This window comes from Sinohyriopsis cumingii, chromosome 4 (assembly GCF_028554795.1).
Source record: "Sinohyriopsis cumingii isolate HCF-2022 chromosome 4, ASM2855479v2, whole genome shotgun sequence".
Classification (NCBI taxonomy): domain Eukaryota; kingdom Metazoa; phylum Mollusca; class Bivalvia; order Unionida; family Unionidae; genus Sinohyriopsis; species Sinohyriopsis cumingii.
The window spans coordinates 46,137,254-46,155,228 of NC_142964.1; the positions used below are offsets into that span (position 1 = coordinate 46,137,254).

General features: G+C 32.9%; 1 protein-coding gene across 1 annotated transcript; it reads left to right on the forward strand.

Moving 5' to 3' along the window:
- The first annotated feature begins 1,636 nt into the window (after positions 1-1,636).
- On the forward strand, positions 1,637-16,730 carry LOC149801090 (uncharacterized). Its single transcript, XM_089955127.1, has 5 exons — positions 1,637-1,706; positions 3,598-3,671; positions 9,500-9,636; positions 10,112-10,189; positions 15,712-16,730. Exons 2-5 carry the CDS (start codon positions 3,647-3,649, stop codon positions 16,081-16,083), a joined length of 612 nt encoding a protein of 203 aa, XP_089811253.1. The 5' UTR covers positions 1,637-1,706; positions 3,598-3,646; the 3' UTR covers positions 16,084-16,730.
- Positions 16,731-17,975: the final 1,245 nt, after the last annotated feature.

A 17,975-nucleotide genomic window follows, 5' to 3' on the forward strand; every position in this document is an offset into this window, starting at 1 on the left:
AAATATGACATCTTGTTAAAAAAGAAATGATACCGAGCAAAAGGATGGTTTGAAACATTGTTTGCAATAATAAATCTTTCAAATCAACCAATAAATTAAAAACATTTCTAAACATAGAACAATGTTGCACAAGCAAATAATGAGTTTTAAATCTCCTACCCACGCCCTTCAAACTAAACCAAAATGCCTATATCATCAGACTAAACCATATCATAACATTACAAATCAAACATCACATTTTGTAATCATGTCAACACATACAACGGCATAAACCAGGATGAATTTTGTGGCTACAACATGCAATTAAGCTCTAACGAAAAACAAACATACGGTGAAACAATGTACCTATGATATTATATGGGCAGATGACATCTTTTAAATCACATCTTGGAAAAAAAAACTGTTTTCCTGACAGACAGTGTCAATATTTGACCGTTGTATTATATTTCTCTGGCAGGGAAAGGACAGGGTGGGTGGGACATAATGCGACATTCATGCTGTCGGGAACATGGGTCTAATCGATGCCATCAACCTGCAAGGGTCTTTTGGGGATACCATGAGGTACAAACCAGTTTTGGGCCGGGCCTCTCGTTTATCTATCAGTCAATGACAAGCCACCTTCCATCAATCAATGTCAAATCATCTTCTCTAAGCAGTTGAGGGTGGATAGCCTATGTGTATGGGTTACACGACTGCGCTGGCTATACTATACCAAAATCTGACGGAGAATCTTTGTGCAGAAACAACACACCGAGCCTGTTTTCAAAGCAATCCGGATAAGAGAATATGCTATTTGTCTGAACGCACGTCCCGTATTGAGAATTGTTTTGTTACCTGCTGAACTTGGCGAAAGGTCGGGAATACATACACACATGCATGTATGTGCATAATCACCTGTTTACAAGCGACTGATCACATATGTTCTATGATGTCAATTCCTTTTCCAAAGACCATGATGCTGACGCTTGTTGAAATAAATATTCCTTAGACCGTACTTTATCATACGTGTCACAAGCCGTCGTAGGCAACAATCTTTCTCTGTGAGTGTGATAAGTGCGAATAAGATTACTGTAAACAGGTATCGTGTCACAAAATATGTGTTCAATGGTTTGTAACACGTTATTTTTAATATTGAAAAGTGCTAAACATGATTTAGACATGAACTAAAATATGTTGACGTGAAGGTATATCATTTTCTAAACCTGACCGGAACTCAATAATTGTCTCTCCTACCCCGTTATGTTTCTGCTTTTGAGAAATATAACAAGGTATCGCTTTCCAAAAACTATTAACACATATCTTTCTCTCTCGGCAGATATCCATCTCATTCAGTAAAAACCACAACACCCGGTTTTTGCTCAAGCCTGTTCAAAATCAATAAATTCCTTACATTATAAGGAGATAGTTAAGGGACCAATGAGGGATCTGAGGTACATTAAAGGTAGAATATTTAGACTAAATCAAATTATTTTCTATCATATCTTTCACTGCGTCTCAAAAAAGGAACGAACAAATTAATTATATACATTAACCAAGCTGCAACTAAAGTTTACAAAAAGACCAAAAGAGATGTTCGTTTTTTATTGGATGCAATACTCTCTCACCCCCCAATGTTACTGAGCCTCTTCCTGGTCTACCCGTCTCTAAATACACAGTAGTTAGGTGCGCAGTTACATGAAGGCAATTGCCGAAATAAGAAGATAAAGGTATGTGTATTCATATTCTTTCATTCCAAAACCGTTGCAATTTTATGGGTGTGACATTATTTCATATTATGCTTACATTCACCAATCTCCATTATTAAACAAGGTACTCAAATGTTCAATAGTAGAACAGGAAAGATGCCATTTTGATATTGGCTACCAGCCATATTTGTATTTTGTTATTCAAATTGGTTCCGTGAGAGCAGTTCTAAAATGAGACTGGAGAAATGACGTTGAAAAAAAACCTACTTGATTCCTGCTCAAAAATCATATACAATGCTGTTATGATATGGTTTGTATGATAACCTTCTTCTCATCTCTATCTATGAAAAGGGATTACTCATAAGTTAAGAAATGTCTTTGTCCATGGTGAGAGAGAGAGAGAGAGAGAGAGAGAAGGAAGTCAGGCTCTCTAACAAAGGTGTCACCAACAGTTAAATAAATATCGATTAACTTTATGATATTAAATGAGTATAAATTCAATAGTTGTGATTAATGCAACAATCATTTTGAAGAAATGTATCGTGCTAAATTTAAAATAGGATACTAATTTGGAATAGGTTACTAAACATAACTCAATATTACTTAAAGAGTATTTTATTTCCAAATTAAATCTAAACATGAAGCTGGTAGCGAATTCATCTTTTCCAATAATTTATACCACAAATACAATTAAACATTCCATTATATTATAATATAAAATATAAAGAACTCACAAAAAAGTTGGAAAATATGAACTTTACCGTTAAAATCTGAAATATTAAAAAGTGCATATTCTTTAAAGAAGTTTGCGAACACAGACGATTCTTACCTGTAAGGAAAAGACAGAGCTGTTGTGACTCGAGGAACGAACTAATTCGTCGAAAGCCTGCTTCGAATTTATACTTTTTCTTCGTTCCCTCAGTCCAGAGAGAACGTGACCCTTGGACATTTCCCAGGGCGATCGTGTGAACCATCTGCGAAACGCATCCAATATTGATATAATAATTTGTCTGTTCAGCAGCTTCCCCACAAATCTAAATTGATGACATTTAGATACGAGCGAAATGTATTGTATGGGTTTTTGCACTTGCTTGTAAAGTGTGATCTTTATAAAATAACATACAGTTATATTACACAAATATATAAATCTTATCTCCATATATTTTAGTGGAAAATTATTTTCAATATAAATTAATGAAAAATTACTTTTAATACAATTTAGAATAAATTTCAATAGTAATACTTTTGCTTAAAAATTCTGTCCTAATACAATGCAACGTGGCTTATGTTCATGCTTGACAGAGTTTGTGCTTATTTCCAATGGTAGTGTATCGTGTTGACAACTGTATCGTTGAGTCAAAGCGGAAGGAGTAAACGATTGTTTGAAATTATTAACTGATTTAAATATCTAATATTCTTGTTTACTATCCTGGTTTTTATTTTGTGTACAATTACTTGCCCAAAACTGATAAACGTGATCAAAGGCACAAAATAAGACGTAAAACCGAAGTCTTCAGTATTTGACTGCCTTTTATTCAAAAAGTTTAAAATGAACAAGCATTATATTAATATAAAAATGCACAGATAACGACATATAAGTTAATTTCCTTCAATTCAGCATCCATTCAATGCAGTTAATTAGGCAGATGCATTTTAGCTCAGTAGAAACGTGTAAATAAAACATGACTGGAGACGATTTTTAAATTCGCGTAACTTCGTAGGCCATCTATTTACATATAAAATCAATATAGGTCGTCTGTTCATCTTAACTTTCACAAGCTGATGTAGATGTGAGATCCATTAGTGAATAGACTGAATCGCATTTACCAGTGTTGGAACCTTTATAACCACAATAAATCATCTTTGAGAATAATAGGCAAATTTCGTGTTTTTTTTTTTTTTTTTTTTACAGATCAACCTTTTCAGTTTGTTCATTGGAGCAACTACAAATATTTACAACCATGAGCCTCCAGTATGACCAAATTCGTAAGTATGGAGAAAGGTATCAAGGATATTTACCTATATGTTCATGCTAAAATTGAGCATTATGTGGTGTTTCATAACATAGTTTATATTTGTCTATGTAGAGAATAGACCAAAAAATTCAAATATTTAAACACGGAAGAAGAAACAAAGAGGAAGTGATTAAATGCGCTCACATTTTCAGATGGTCAAATTGTCAAGTTAAAAAGAGTTGTTTGCAGGAATGCATGAAAGTTATAAAATCGAAAGTGCCATATAATGATCACACTTTCGTCTTTTATACAAATATATCTGCAAGGAATCAAAGTTAACAGTTTCTGTTAAACAAATATGCAAGAGAGATATAAATATTTGTCATAATCATTAACCTAGAAAAATTCTTGCGCTAAACTGTTAACATGAAACAGAAAATCATTAGAAGATAAATACCGAAATGCATGTAAATGCTTACTTTCCGTATACTCCTATTTACACACATATGCATCTCTGCGTGGGTTCTAGTCTCTGATTCGGTCAATGTGGGTATGTGAGAACGTTTGGCAGTTACTTCTCGTAGGTCGGTGGTTCCTTCCTAGGTTTTCCCTGGTTCTTCCTCCATCATGTATTCTGGCCGCCATGTATAGCCTATCTTGTGCTGAAATATGACGTTAATCCCTACAATAATAACAAAATAACAACAACAACAACATCAACAAATGTATTCTTGGTTTCCATTTGTAGATATATTGTTACTATTATGATTCCTGATGCATGGTAATAGTATAGCGTATAAAAGTTATTAAACAAGACAAGTATATCTTTATTACATGCAAATTATGACACAAATGATATAACCATGCCAATACAAATATTACTAAAAGGAACACACACACGCACACACGCACACACACGCACAAAGACAAAAACCGAAACACAATATTGCGGACAAATTAAAATATCGTGAATGTAAGCATCGAACCCTGGAGGATACCTAAGGCCTTAAGCTGCCCCATTGTGGTTGTCATATTTTCTATTTTTCAATTGATTTGAGGTAGACACGTTTTGCTAAGCATGGACATTTTGGTCTACGCTTGTTACAGTAATGAGAGATATTTAAGTTGCTTCTCGGTAAATATCTCCTACCTCAGGATAGGCCTGGACATGAGTTGCATCCACCGAGAGCCCACTAAGTCGCTCAACATTATATGTCCTGTAGGGCCACTCATCTATGAAAGGTCAGTATCCATGAATCTTGTAACCTGCAAAAATGTATCGATCATACTATTGTGTTACATGAATACAGAAAAATTTGGAACACAAAATGCAAAATGCAAGTAATGACAACGGCTTAAAGATACAAATCATTTTTGCGAAAGATGATCCACCAAACTTTACACAGGATGTTGCTAGAATCTCAAATATCTCGTAACTGTCACAGTAATCATCTAACATTGATCGCCATGAATAATTACCAGACTTAAACATGCATAAGCATACTCACCTCTTACAGTCACCAACAACGCATTTGTAAAGCTGTTGAGGGATACGTTAGATGTATCGAAATGTATCTATATCGGAAACGTTTTGAAGCTAATGTTTACTCAGTTCATAATATACTAAACATTAACACTAGGAATCTTAGCTCCATATAATCTCAACCCTATGAGATATAGTACGTGTCATGAACACGTCAAAAGAAGAAAAACACAAAGTATGCAGCAGATGATTGCATTTCCATTCTGAAAGACAAGCCTAAGAAAGGTAAAAAAAGACATATACGCAACTTGCCACCAACAAAATCGATTAAATATGTCGCTACAACCCATGTAAGATACAACGCGTCATGATTTGCATAGTTACACTATCTTCTTCGATGGTATGTTTCACGAGTTTAAAGATACCAGTGAACCTAATTTTCTTTGTACTAACTACCTTCCTTCCTTCTTTATCGAACTGATCACTTTTAAATCCTTTATAAATTAAATATCATATAATCGTTCTTTCGTTACCATTTACATTTCTTCAGTCATATGATTTTCTTGACCGGTCTGGTGAATAAATTATACACTAAATAAAGATGTTTTGGGTACATAATGTTATAACAGTTTGATATCAGAAATTTTGGGATATATGCGTTATGTTTGTTGATGTGAATATAGTCAACAAATTTTGTTTTCAATTAGTTCTCTTTCAGATGTGTGACATGCTTGTTAAGTTAAACGTTTGCTATTCTTACGTTGTTTGTTTCGATTTGTTTAGCTACATGTAGATGTTTAATATTATACATAACTCTGTAATATTCACAATATGCAGAGTAGCATTATCTTTGTTTTTTTCTGTAAGCAGTGCTGTTTTGAAACCGTCCCTTCCAATATTGTATACAAGTTTATGGGGCTAGAGAAATATGTTTAGAATTGTCCAATATCCTCTCATGTCTCCAGACTTTTATCAACCAATCACTGTATGTCTGCATGTTGTACACAGATGATAATGTTTGCAGTTATAGCCGATGTATTGAATACTAATTTCACAGCATAAAGTACTTATTTATCAAATACCGCTGATTACGTATTTATACAACAGTTTCACTTCTAACCAATCCATCCAGTATACTCGAGTATCACCTGTATAATTTCTGACGCAACATCAGAAATAATGTTTATATTACTGTTTGCATTATTCCTCTTCACATCTGTTTAGTATGCCAAGAATTATGTTTCTGTGTAAATTACCAATATTCCGATTAAAGGCCTTGGTATGATATCCGTTACGTTAAAAGTCCAATTGGTCAATCAGGCCGTACTTAACATAATCATATAGTCTAATATTCCTATTGATCATATTCTTGATGTACAATTTATAAGAATTAGATATAAATTCATTTTATTTGTGATATTTGCCAACGTAAACACTTCCACAATAAGATTAAACGAATATCAAAGTTTTATATTCAGGGAGATTTTTACTTCTATACCTTTGTATTGCCACATCAATTAATGAACCAATTATCTTTACATTAATTCTGATTTATCAATTTGAAAAACAATTATTATGTATTACCGTATATTTTGGCTGTGTTGAAAGTATAGAGATCAAAATATGGCTATAATAGTTTGCTGTTTGTATGGGCTAGATACCAAGCTAAATGATAATTGCTTGCCTAAATATGTATGCGTTTTAGTGTGTATGATGTATGAACGGTTATCATCAATTACAATAGTTAATACAAATCTCAGAAACAAATCTGTTGTAAATATCCTGACAAATGTAAATTGATGATCCGCTGTTTTCCATCGTGTTATTTTCTATGAACGTATCGAAACAGGATACACAATATTTTATTTAATCCTTTGTTCCACGTTCTAAAATTTAAAATAATTATTTAGTTTGTGCCAAAGAAAAACAACCTTTAGCCATATGACATTTACTACTGATGTAATCGTTTCATTGTAGGATTTTGTCATATCAAAAAAGTCAAATTATATTTAATTTTATAAATATTATCAGTACTGTAATGTTACTGTTCTGCATTCTACATATATTGGCATTACTCATATTGGACAAAAATAGTGAACACGAACATTATGACCATACAATTTATTTTTATTTCATTTTTTTCTTTCAAGTTTTTCTATCTAATTCAGTCATGAGAAGAAAATGTCAAATCTATCACAAGAATAGTTGTTGCCCATTCGAAAAACAATACGAATATCTCAAATCCTATAAAGCTACGCTATATAGCTACCTTTGTTTACCGGAATATAGAAAATATCTTAATTGTTATTAAACTTATAAATTGTAATGTACGATTTCGCTAGGGACCCTTAAAAGCCTGTGCATGTAGGAGGGTCAGCAACTCTCCTGTCATGGAGACTATGTTGAATAGGTTATGCATTGTGTAATAGTGGACGACAGGCAAATTTATTTAGGTATTGGATTAGTTTGAAAATGCATCTTTTAAAGCTGCAGAAACTTCTTTGTGTTTCTGTCTGTTTGCATAGGAATCAAACGTTGCTGTCTTCATTGAAAAGGAATAATATAAGCACTCGCTAATCGCCCAAGTCTTCTTTGTCACATATGCATGCATTTCATGAAAATATTTCCGTAATAATAGACACTGGGCGCATTTCTCTGCCTGAAGGCAGAAATACTGATTTACATTACTTGGTTTTACCCTAAAAGCTACAGGTTTAGTCCATTTTAGAATAATTAAAATGTATCGACTCAGAATCTTAAAGTGTTCTTGTACAACTTTTCCCCGATTACATAAAATGCTGACTGATTAAAGCACACGCTTTTGACTCAAAATGTCTGTCGATAATATCTTTGCATTCTAAATATATTGAGGGGAATAGGAGAAGCGGTATAGACAAAGGAAAGACTCAAACGTATATAAGTAGACGCAACTACATATGGAATGCAGTAAATCAAAAGTGTTAGGTGGAATCTCTATATGAACGTCGACATATCGGTTGGACTTCTACGAGTGTATATTTAGGGATTTTTTTGTGCATAAATATGTGCTTTTATTGGTATAATTCTTTCACGTCTTTAATTTATATCACAGTGCCGCAGAATTACCGGACATATACAATGGGATTGTATTAGTATCTTTCGTACACTTTTAAAGTATGATGGACATTTTTTTTCTAGAATGTCACATAAGCTTCAAATAAACCTGGACCGATAAAACTGAATGAGTGAAAACAATGCACGCGATTTGCAATTTAACTAAGCTATTTAAATGCTATTGTACCAAGCTGGTATGAAAATAACTTGTTTGACGTCTATAACATCATGTAAAGTAAAATGCTTGAAAACCTACAGATCGAGCGGTTCATAAAACATTGAGAAGAACCATATGTCTGGTAATGTTGTACTCCACTTTGCGGTAAAATAATACTAATTGGTCAACTTAATATTGCTTTTCCTACATGAAATCAACAATATTATCATTAGTAATTGTAGTAGTAGTAGTGAAAGTAGTATTCATAATTATTATTGTTGCTCTTTTGTTGATGCTGCTGTTTATTGTACTCTCTCATTTATGATATTGATTGGCACGGTTATATAATAATACAAATTTTTTTTGCTTAGCATTCCATTTGGTAGTACATTCGCAGGAATGAGAAACACAACCCTTATCGACTACTTGCACTAAGGAAAAGTACGTTAGTCTTGATTATCTAATTTCGTTATAATTGTTTGTATACCAGCTCCTACACACAATGTAAAGATTATTCTTTTCATCTTCTCGATCTGGTTACACGCAATTTACTTCTATTTCGTGCTAAATCCCATTATTTTCTACATCAGTATGGCTGATAATTATTTTCTGTAATATATCAGATAGAATGGTCAAAGATGCTATTTCGCATTTTGACTCGACTAAAATACTATTTTGGGATTATTGTGTAATCATTCCAAGATATTATATCTGGATTATATCTCCGTGATCAGCGACTCACGTTCTTCTGTCACCATACCTCAGTGGATACTATTTCTTCTTATTAAAATAGATCATATATACACTGTGACTTTTCGACTGTCTCTGCTGCCTAAATATTCATGACGCGCGATATCATTTTCAAATAAATCATCGCTCACAAACATCAACACGCACATTCATGTGTGCATTGCGTGTTTTAATGATGCTCATTCAAATAGTTTCTGATCTGGACGTGGATCATTCGAGTCGTTTTCTTGAAATGCCAATTTCCAAAGTAAAATTTCTATCCTGTCGATGACTGTGATGACGATGATTAGCAATATTAAGATACGACATCTGATGTCGTTACAAGGGTAGTAACTTCATCTTTGACTGTCATTAAATATTTTCCTTCTTTTAATAGGAGCGGAAATGGAAGTGAATCTCAAACTACAGAATGTGATAGTGGCACATCACATAATTCAAGTTGTTAATCTAGTTGTTGGCATCATCATTTGTGGAGCAAAGTCGCATTTCTATCTAATGATGATTCACCTGACGGTAAGAAATTGCCATCATCATTGCATGGGCAATCACATAAATAGAAGTATTTAACTATTATTATTATTATTATTCCAAAGTAAATCCTATATTAACTGCAAAAGAACTGACCTCAAGCTCAGATTATGCTAAATATTTTGTTTGCTTCTTAGAAAAATGTCAAAGTCAGGTAGGTAAAACCTCCACAAACCTCAGTCACTGACAAAAATTAAGAACACAATATTGGTATGCATAACAGGTTTCATATTAGTGCAGTATAATGAATTAAAGAAAGGTATAAATGTATATATATATATATATATATATATATATATATATATATATATATATATATATATATATATATATATATATATATATAATTGGAACTGTTTATATTTATGCATTAGGGATTGTACCAGAAGGAGAGCTGCATGTCACAATACCAACGTTAAATCCAGTCAATCTTATAATTTGCCAATCTTTTTTGTTTCAGCCCATCTTGCCTGCATTTGTTTTTGTCATCTTCTGGATTGCATCGCAATGCAATTACCAAAACCTGCGTCACATTCTTGTACGTATTAAGATGTTGTAGAAAACTCTCTCTCTCTCTCTCTCTCTCTCTCTCAGACAAATGAGATTTCACAAACTAAGTCCAGCCTAGGTAGGATTGACTCAGAGCGCATACGTATGCAAAAAGCATTGTATATTGCATTGTATATTGCAGCTATAAATACAGGATGAATTTGGATGTAACCGTAACACCTAGCCAGCCAATTACAGTTCATCTATCTCCACAAAGAGACACAACATTAACTTTCTCAGAATTATTTCTGTTTCTAATGTTACAATATTATGTAGTTGTTAAGAGTTACATTAAATGTCATATAAGGAAATATATATAGGATATAATATCGGAAGAAAGAAAGCAACGATTCTACATCTCGGCCTAATTTTACACTGCCTTTGATCCAAATTGTCAAACCCTTTAGGTAGATTGTACACTATACTTTATTCATATTCTTTCATGTTCATATCGTAGAATCGACTATTACGAGTCTTATTCCTATTGAGTTGACACTACTTGTGCGCTATTTAACAGTTTTATCTCCAGGTCTTGTTGCATCATCTAGTCTAAACTGTACGACTTCAGTTTATTCGAGGAGTGTTTTATCCCATCCCGAACATTGAACAGATTTCTTAAGAGTCACTCACTGACACTTAAATCTCTTTATCCAACGTCGTTATGGTAACGATTAGTGTAATATATACGTTTCGAGACTTTATCAGTGTTCGAAGTAAGGAGAATGATATCTATTCGGCTCAACAAATTTCTACACACGTCGCTGTGCTTTGGACAATATTGAGTCTTATATGTGTCCTCCGCGATAAATGGTTTCTTGAGAGTGGTGATAAATTTGACCTTACTTTTTTCTGAGTCTTCTTTTTAATCGGATACATAAAAAGAGTTAGATAGTTGGTTTGATTTATGATACCCATATAATTGACTCTAATAGAACCATTTCGAAAGAAACAAAATATTAATCCATTGAGGATTCTTGTTGGCATAAATAAAAACACAACGACGAATCACATTACACTAGGATTAAGTTTACATTTATAACTTAGACACTCACTGTCATTGGCAGCATGTTAATCCGATCTAAATTTTCCCTTGAACGCCATCAATTTTGTGGCATCAATGAAAGTATGTGGTGTGCATTTGCATCTAGCACAGTGTAGATAATATTGGCATACCTCTATGTTACTTCCATGTTCAATATCTGCAATGTCGTTATATATGTTGTTAGGATAACAACGCAATGTCTACATCCAACAGCTGCTAGAAATGTTTTTTTCGGATGATCTCGACTGATGAACTTGGAATAGTCGAAATTACACGAACTTTGGCAGTTATTGAAAGCGAAGAAATTAAAATTAGCCAGAGTTGAAAATACTTCCTTCTCAAAATGCAAAAACTATTATATAAAATACATTAAACAAGAAGATATTGTACTAGTGTCAGCTTACCATACGCAGAACCAGGCATTGAAACTGATTTTTCTCGAGTCTAAACAACTCCATTTTCGAAAACTGAAAAACACAGAACTTTTTGGAAGTGAAATCATCATCACTTGAAGGCGTTAGACTATATAACAAATGTGATGGACCCAATTCACGACTCCAAGAGCAAATATATCTCTCACGTCAAATTTTAACTCAAAACTAACTCCAAATTACGAGATTAGCTTCTCATTTTAAGATCAATTATTTCTAAAGTTTTTATTATAAATAAGATACTAAACTATGTTTCTTATGCTTCAAATAAAGAACATAAAACCCAATATTAAGAGAAAATTGTAAACAATATTACGTTTAAAGTACCGGAAAACAATATAAATAAATTACATGAATTATAAATGATAACGAGACATTTAATGAAAGTCCGTGTCAAGAACGTTAAAGGAAACAGGGTATAATTTACTGCAATTAAGACCAAAGATTGAGAAAGTGTTTCTAACTATTAAGGTAGTTTGAAAAATAGAATCTCTACAAATAAGAACGTTCTAAATTTAATTTAGCAGACAGAACATTGACACGAAATGAGTTAAAAATTCTAACGCAAACTGAATTATACAATAAATAGATTATATGTGAATCACGATATACACTACCCTCACTGAAATGTACAGATGTCCCTAAAAGTTACATAACTCTTAATGAAAACTAACGACCGACATAATTACACTAACCAAAGCAAACTCAAGTCCTAACATTTAACTAATAATGAAAGTAGATAAAATACGTTTTGGTTCTTGAACGTCCTTTGTGGAGATATTAGTAACTAATTTGTACGAGCGAATTATTATGCCTTCAATAATGGTGAGCAATCATTAGCTGAGACTGAATGTGCTATTATATATATCCCTCAAGGAGATAAGCAAAACAGTTTTTAAAAGCAGAAGACACATGCATTTATAAATAGTTTAATGCAATTGTGCGTCATCATGCATTGCAAATCGACTTAAAACCTAAATTTTCTACCATTTGTAGTACTGATCAATCAGTATATTTATGACATTATTTGTTAATCGAAAACATGCAGGTTAACTTTATTTCTTCTTTTGAACGATGTTTAGTAAACGTTTGATTATGTTCTTTATTATATTATTTAATTGATTAAGATTAAAGTTTCTAATCTTTACCAAGGTCTTCCAAGGGATTTTCAAGCCGATTTATAAAGATATTAAATAATGTTTCAATGTAACTAGACATTATTCACCATGGTTTGAAATCAAGAATGAATGTAGAGAAGGTGATCTCATTCCCCATACGTTTTTTCCTCATGTGCGGAGATACTAACTCATTCGATTCTGAAAATCCAAATATTAAAAGAATGAACCCTAAAAAACACAGAATATATTCTTTCACTGTAATGACAATGCTCTCACCCTAGATGCCTCAGAGACGTCCTTAGAATCAGCTATATATAGTATCTACCGATATTCTAAGTCTTTAGGTTTCAGTATCAATATTGAAAAAATGTGCAAGGATAGGTTGTACAAGTAGAATTACTATAGGGTACTTTCAAGAATATTATTTATATTGCAATGCATCATACATAACATTGGACTATTACATTTGTCATAGGGTTAGATGATACGGTCAAGCTAAATTATGAAGGCATACACATAGAAGTTAAATCCTTACACTTAGTCAAAGAGATCATTTTTCCCACTTGGAAAAAATTTAGTAATGCAATGTTTGGTCCAATATTACTCGCCTCTTTCTAAGTTTACCTAACACGCTTAAAGCTAATCTTTAAGAGTTTGTTGCCCTTTTCCATAAGTGTGTACTGGGTGGTGGCAGTGATCAAATAGAATGTAAAAGTTTGTGTGAAGGGTATTATGTGTTATGTAGGTAATCTGAAAATGATAGCAGTAAACATTTTTGTATGCATTCTTTGAAAGTAACATGGATGAGACGATTTATCACCTCTAAATCTCACATGAAAGAAATTTAAACAGCTTATTTGCAAAATGTAGGAAACGAGTTACTTTTATACTATAATTTATGTCAAAAGTGAAAAATACCTTGAATCCATTGAGAACAGACGGATTTACAATGTATGTTGCATCATATAATACATTTACGATAGAGAACTCAGATGATGTTCTTAAAATTACAAATAGATGAATCTAATATTAACGTTGGAAGTTCTAATCATAAATAAGTGCACTGGGTGTAAAGGCAACTTTTATATAAACAATGTAGTCAAAATATATGGTACACATATTAGCGTAAATTGTTTTGGAATAAGTTTGGAATACATGCATGCATTCTAAAGTATCTAGGAATATTTAGCGCCATTCACGCTTGTTATAATCTTGATACAAACATCTATTCTAGTATAAATAGCCCTAATTAAGATCAATCTGTTTTGTTGCTTATTGGGGAACAAAGGGAGAAAAAATCTATATGAGAGTAATTGGAATCATTCCGTTACTAGTTGTTGAAGACCGAGATGGTTTCAAATAATGATATACATAGAAGTGTACCAACAAATAGTTTCTTACCGACAAAATCTCTTTTAGAACAATTGAGAATTATCTACAACCATGTATCCTTTTAGTAACGATGGCATGGACACTTTATCGCGTCATATTTGAAACTGTGGAATTACTACAACGTCTTATCTGGATCGATAGAAAAAAGTGTAAGCAGATGCAAAATTTTCAAATTTCAAAAGCAGAACTTAGTTTTGGAATACCAGCTAAACCAAAATTGATACATTGCGATCAATTTCACTCTGATGCAACTACAATTATCGAACTAAAATGTGGATATAACTGAAATAGCGAAGATGACCCCCATTAAAAAAAGTATTGAAGTTTTACAATACGATATAAACATACTATCAGTTGCATATGGGAATCGATTGAAAAATAATGGCACATATATGCATCTTTTTAATCTTTACGAAAACACAAGGCGGCTCAGATAAAGTCTTATAGGAAACTAGGAATTTATGCATTGACGTATGTACGTTCTCATTTTTGAACGCTTTTGTTGAGTGTATTCGATTGGAAAAACATGCAGCTGTTTTGAATACAGAGCTATCATTTAGGGCGACAGAGAGACAGACAGACAGAGACAGACGCCAATACATGTATACATGTATATAATGGTTACACTAAAAATGTTATCTCCCTCCTTCTTCCTAACTCTCTCTACTATAAGACTTTTGAGACCTTTCAACTATTATCATTTGACATTCCCTCTCTTGTTCTGTTTCCGATGTAGCACATATTATATTCTGTATTGGGCTTAAAATAAGAATATTGCACGTACAAAGGAATTGTGAGATTGGTTTGTTTCTAAATTGTGTGCTACTTATATAAGAAGAAGAAGAATTAAAAACATATTCGGTAAAAACTAAACAAATATGTTCTCAATTAAGCTCTTTGAGACTTATGTGCTATTCGTTCACAAACAGTTTACGCTAAGCAACATGGTAATTTACTAATAGCTTAAATTAAACTGATTAGAATATTTGTTTAAAATGACTCATTGGTTGCGTTTATTTTGAAATAACAACCATAAGTCAGTTGATGTAGCTTAAGTTCAAGCAACATTATGTATGAATTTTATTTTACTTATTTAAAAGTTTATCTGATCTTTAATATGTCTGTAGAATACAGTTACTGAAAACAAACTTCTGGAATAATCTAAACATGTACAAGTACATTCAGTTGTTAAATTCTAGTAAGAAGACAACCTTATGTTTTCTGCATAATGTTACGTATGAAACGTTGAATATAAGAAACATTATTATATTTACGGTATATGTTTATAAAATGGATTAGAATTGTTTATCCTCTTCATTCCAGGTTTTTTTGATTACAGTCTCGGAGGTTTCTGTATGTGTTATGTATAACAATTAATAAACACTTTATGTTTTAGTATGTACTATATAAGAATATACATGGTTATTAGAAGAAACAATTGACTTGAATATAACTTCTTCTGGTGGTGAACGATGTCTTGATTTGCTTTTGATATTTCTCATTAATTTCATATTTTATCTAATTGCAGGTCCACTTCAACTTTGTTCTCAGTATGCTGTGGTTCATGGCCGTTTTCCCAATTTTCATCATATCAATTATCGTACCCATGGACAGGTACAGATATTATTATTCTGAAGAGGCTGACTCCGTGGCCATAGTCGTGGCCATTCTAAACGGCATCTTGAGTTTCAGCTCAATAAGTTTTGCAGTTTGCGCAATCTGGAAGGCTGCCCGAAATGTTGCTCTCAATGCAAAACTTGCCACACTGCAACACGGCGTTGGACATACTCTCTCTCCCTTCCCATACGACACACGAAATGCGTTTACAGACTATAATGGCATACGAATGCCTCATGCCACTCATGGTCTACCGATGCCGACAATGGTAACGGTTCAGTAACTAGGGACCAAGTACATCTGATATCCACGCAAATTTTCAGCATCAGATGATGCGAGTTTAACCAATTTATATAGGTATGATATAAATTCCAGTTACTAAACGGTATACAATATTTGAATTTCAGTGATTATAATGTGAAAAATGTAACAAAATAGTTGATTCAGGAAATAAAACTAAAAGACTCTGATATATTTGAAAATAAAATATTAAGTATTGATTTTCTTTGTCTTGAAACTTAATGAAGAAACATTAATCTTTGTAGAAATAAAAACCAAAATATTGCCTGAGACAAAAGAGTAGACCAATCATGTTCTTTAGCACAGCTTGTACTTTTTGGCATATACCACGGCCGGATATGAGTCATTTGTCTTTGTGAAGTAGCTTAGGAGCATCTTAAAAAAACAAAAACGTCGAACATGGTTATTGCCTAATTTGTGTTTTTCACTGCGTTTATTGTTTTGACATCTTTTGACTCACTCCAGAGCGTATGTAGTTCAGCTTTTTAATTTAAAATCCACATATATCGATTAGACGGTCACTGGTGTCATAAAAGCAACGCGCATTGTTTAATTTTATGTTGTTACTGATATTGTCTGTTTGTTTTCTGCGGGAACACTTATTAATTAAATAAAACCTTGTTAAAGACATTGGTGATTTTTTGTCCTTAGACTGAAATCAAGTTGATTACTTACTTCTTATTCGTTACTAGAGATTCAATCATGTTTACATCTAGTTGGCTGTTTATTTCTTAACCACATCTAGTTGGCTATTATCGCCTATTACCGATAAAAAAGTAATTGGTTATCACTTAGGTTTTGCTTATTAAAATATATCCTACATCAAATCTGAACACTCTTCAAGGCATTTTTTTCAATTTTCGTTATCCAACTGGGGGAATGTCAGAGTTTTTCTATAAAGCAGAATACAAATAGATTACCAGTTATATGGAAGAAGGGTTCATGATGTTGTAAGGTATACAGTTTTAGTAATTTGAAATTAATTAGTTCATTAATATCTTGCGTTATGTGTTTGTGCCGTAATGTGTGGCATGAAATATTAGTATTCGGCTTCAAAAAGCTTATTAATTACTCATGCAAATGTGAGACACAAAACCCTTACGAATGTGAAATCAGAGATTTTTCTTCTGAAGATATAGTGTGTACATGGGAGAAAATTTTGTAATATTTACGAGTTTAAGATCTTCAGTTGACATTAAGGGGCGACCTATTGATACAAGGTATGAGAAAGGGACAATGTGGATCGATGGTATTAGAGGATTTTGAGTTCAATGCTTCTTGAGCAGCAGATAGTTAGGAATATATTATTTTAGTAGGAAGAGTTTAAAGAAACTAGTTTCGCCAATTTCGAGAAATATGCAACTCAGTATATTATAATCATATCGATTACGCCCATTAGGAGTCTGCCTATTAAGCCCGAATATGGATCCTGCAGCTTACCCCTAAAATGATCATGATATGGATCATTCTTTGTTAGCTTCTACGTATTGATACATTTGTCCCGTATTGTTACATTTGTAGCCAAACATCGCGATGCATGAACCCCTACATAGACGTTTCGATTGAAATCCCTGTTTGACTGTTCCTAGCTAGAGATCAGTGCAGCACTTGCTAAAGTTTATAAAGCAAAATTTGTCTTGACTAATGTATGAAATTGGCTCTTAAATAAAGGAGAGGTGCAGCTACAACCCCACCGTAAGGAGGCTATATATTACGTCTTCACATTGGTTATTACAGACCCTCGTTAAAGAGTTCTGACATGGAGCCCTTTTTTTGGCGATTTGTCTCTAACGATAGTGTCCGCCCATTCGTTAATAATTTAGTGAAAGTCCTCCTATACTGTCAAAGATACATATTTAAAATTTGGAAATGAGA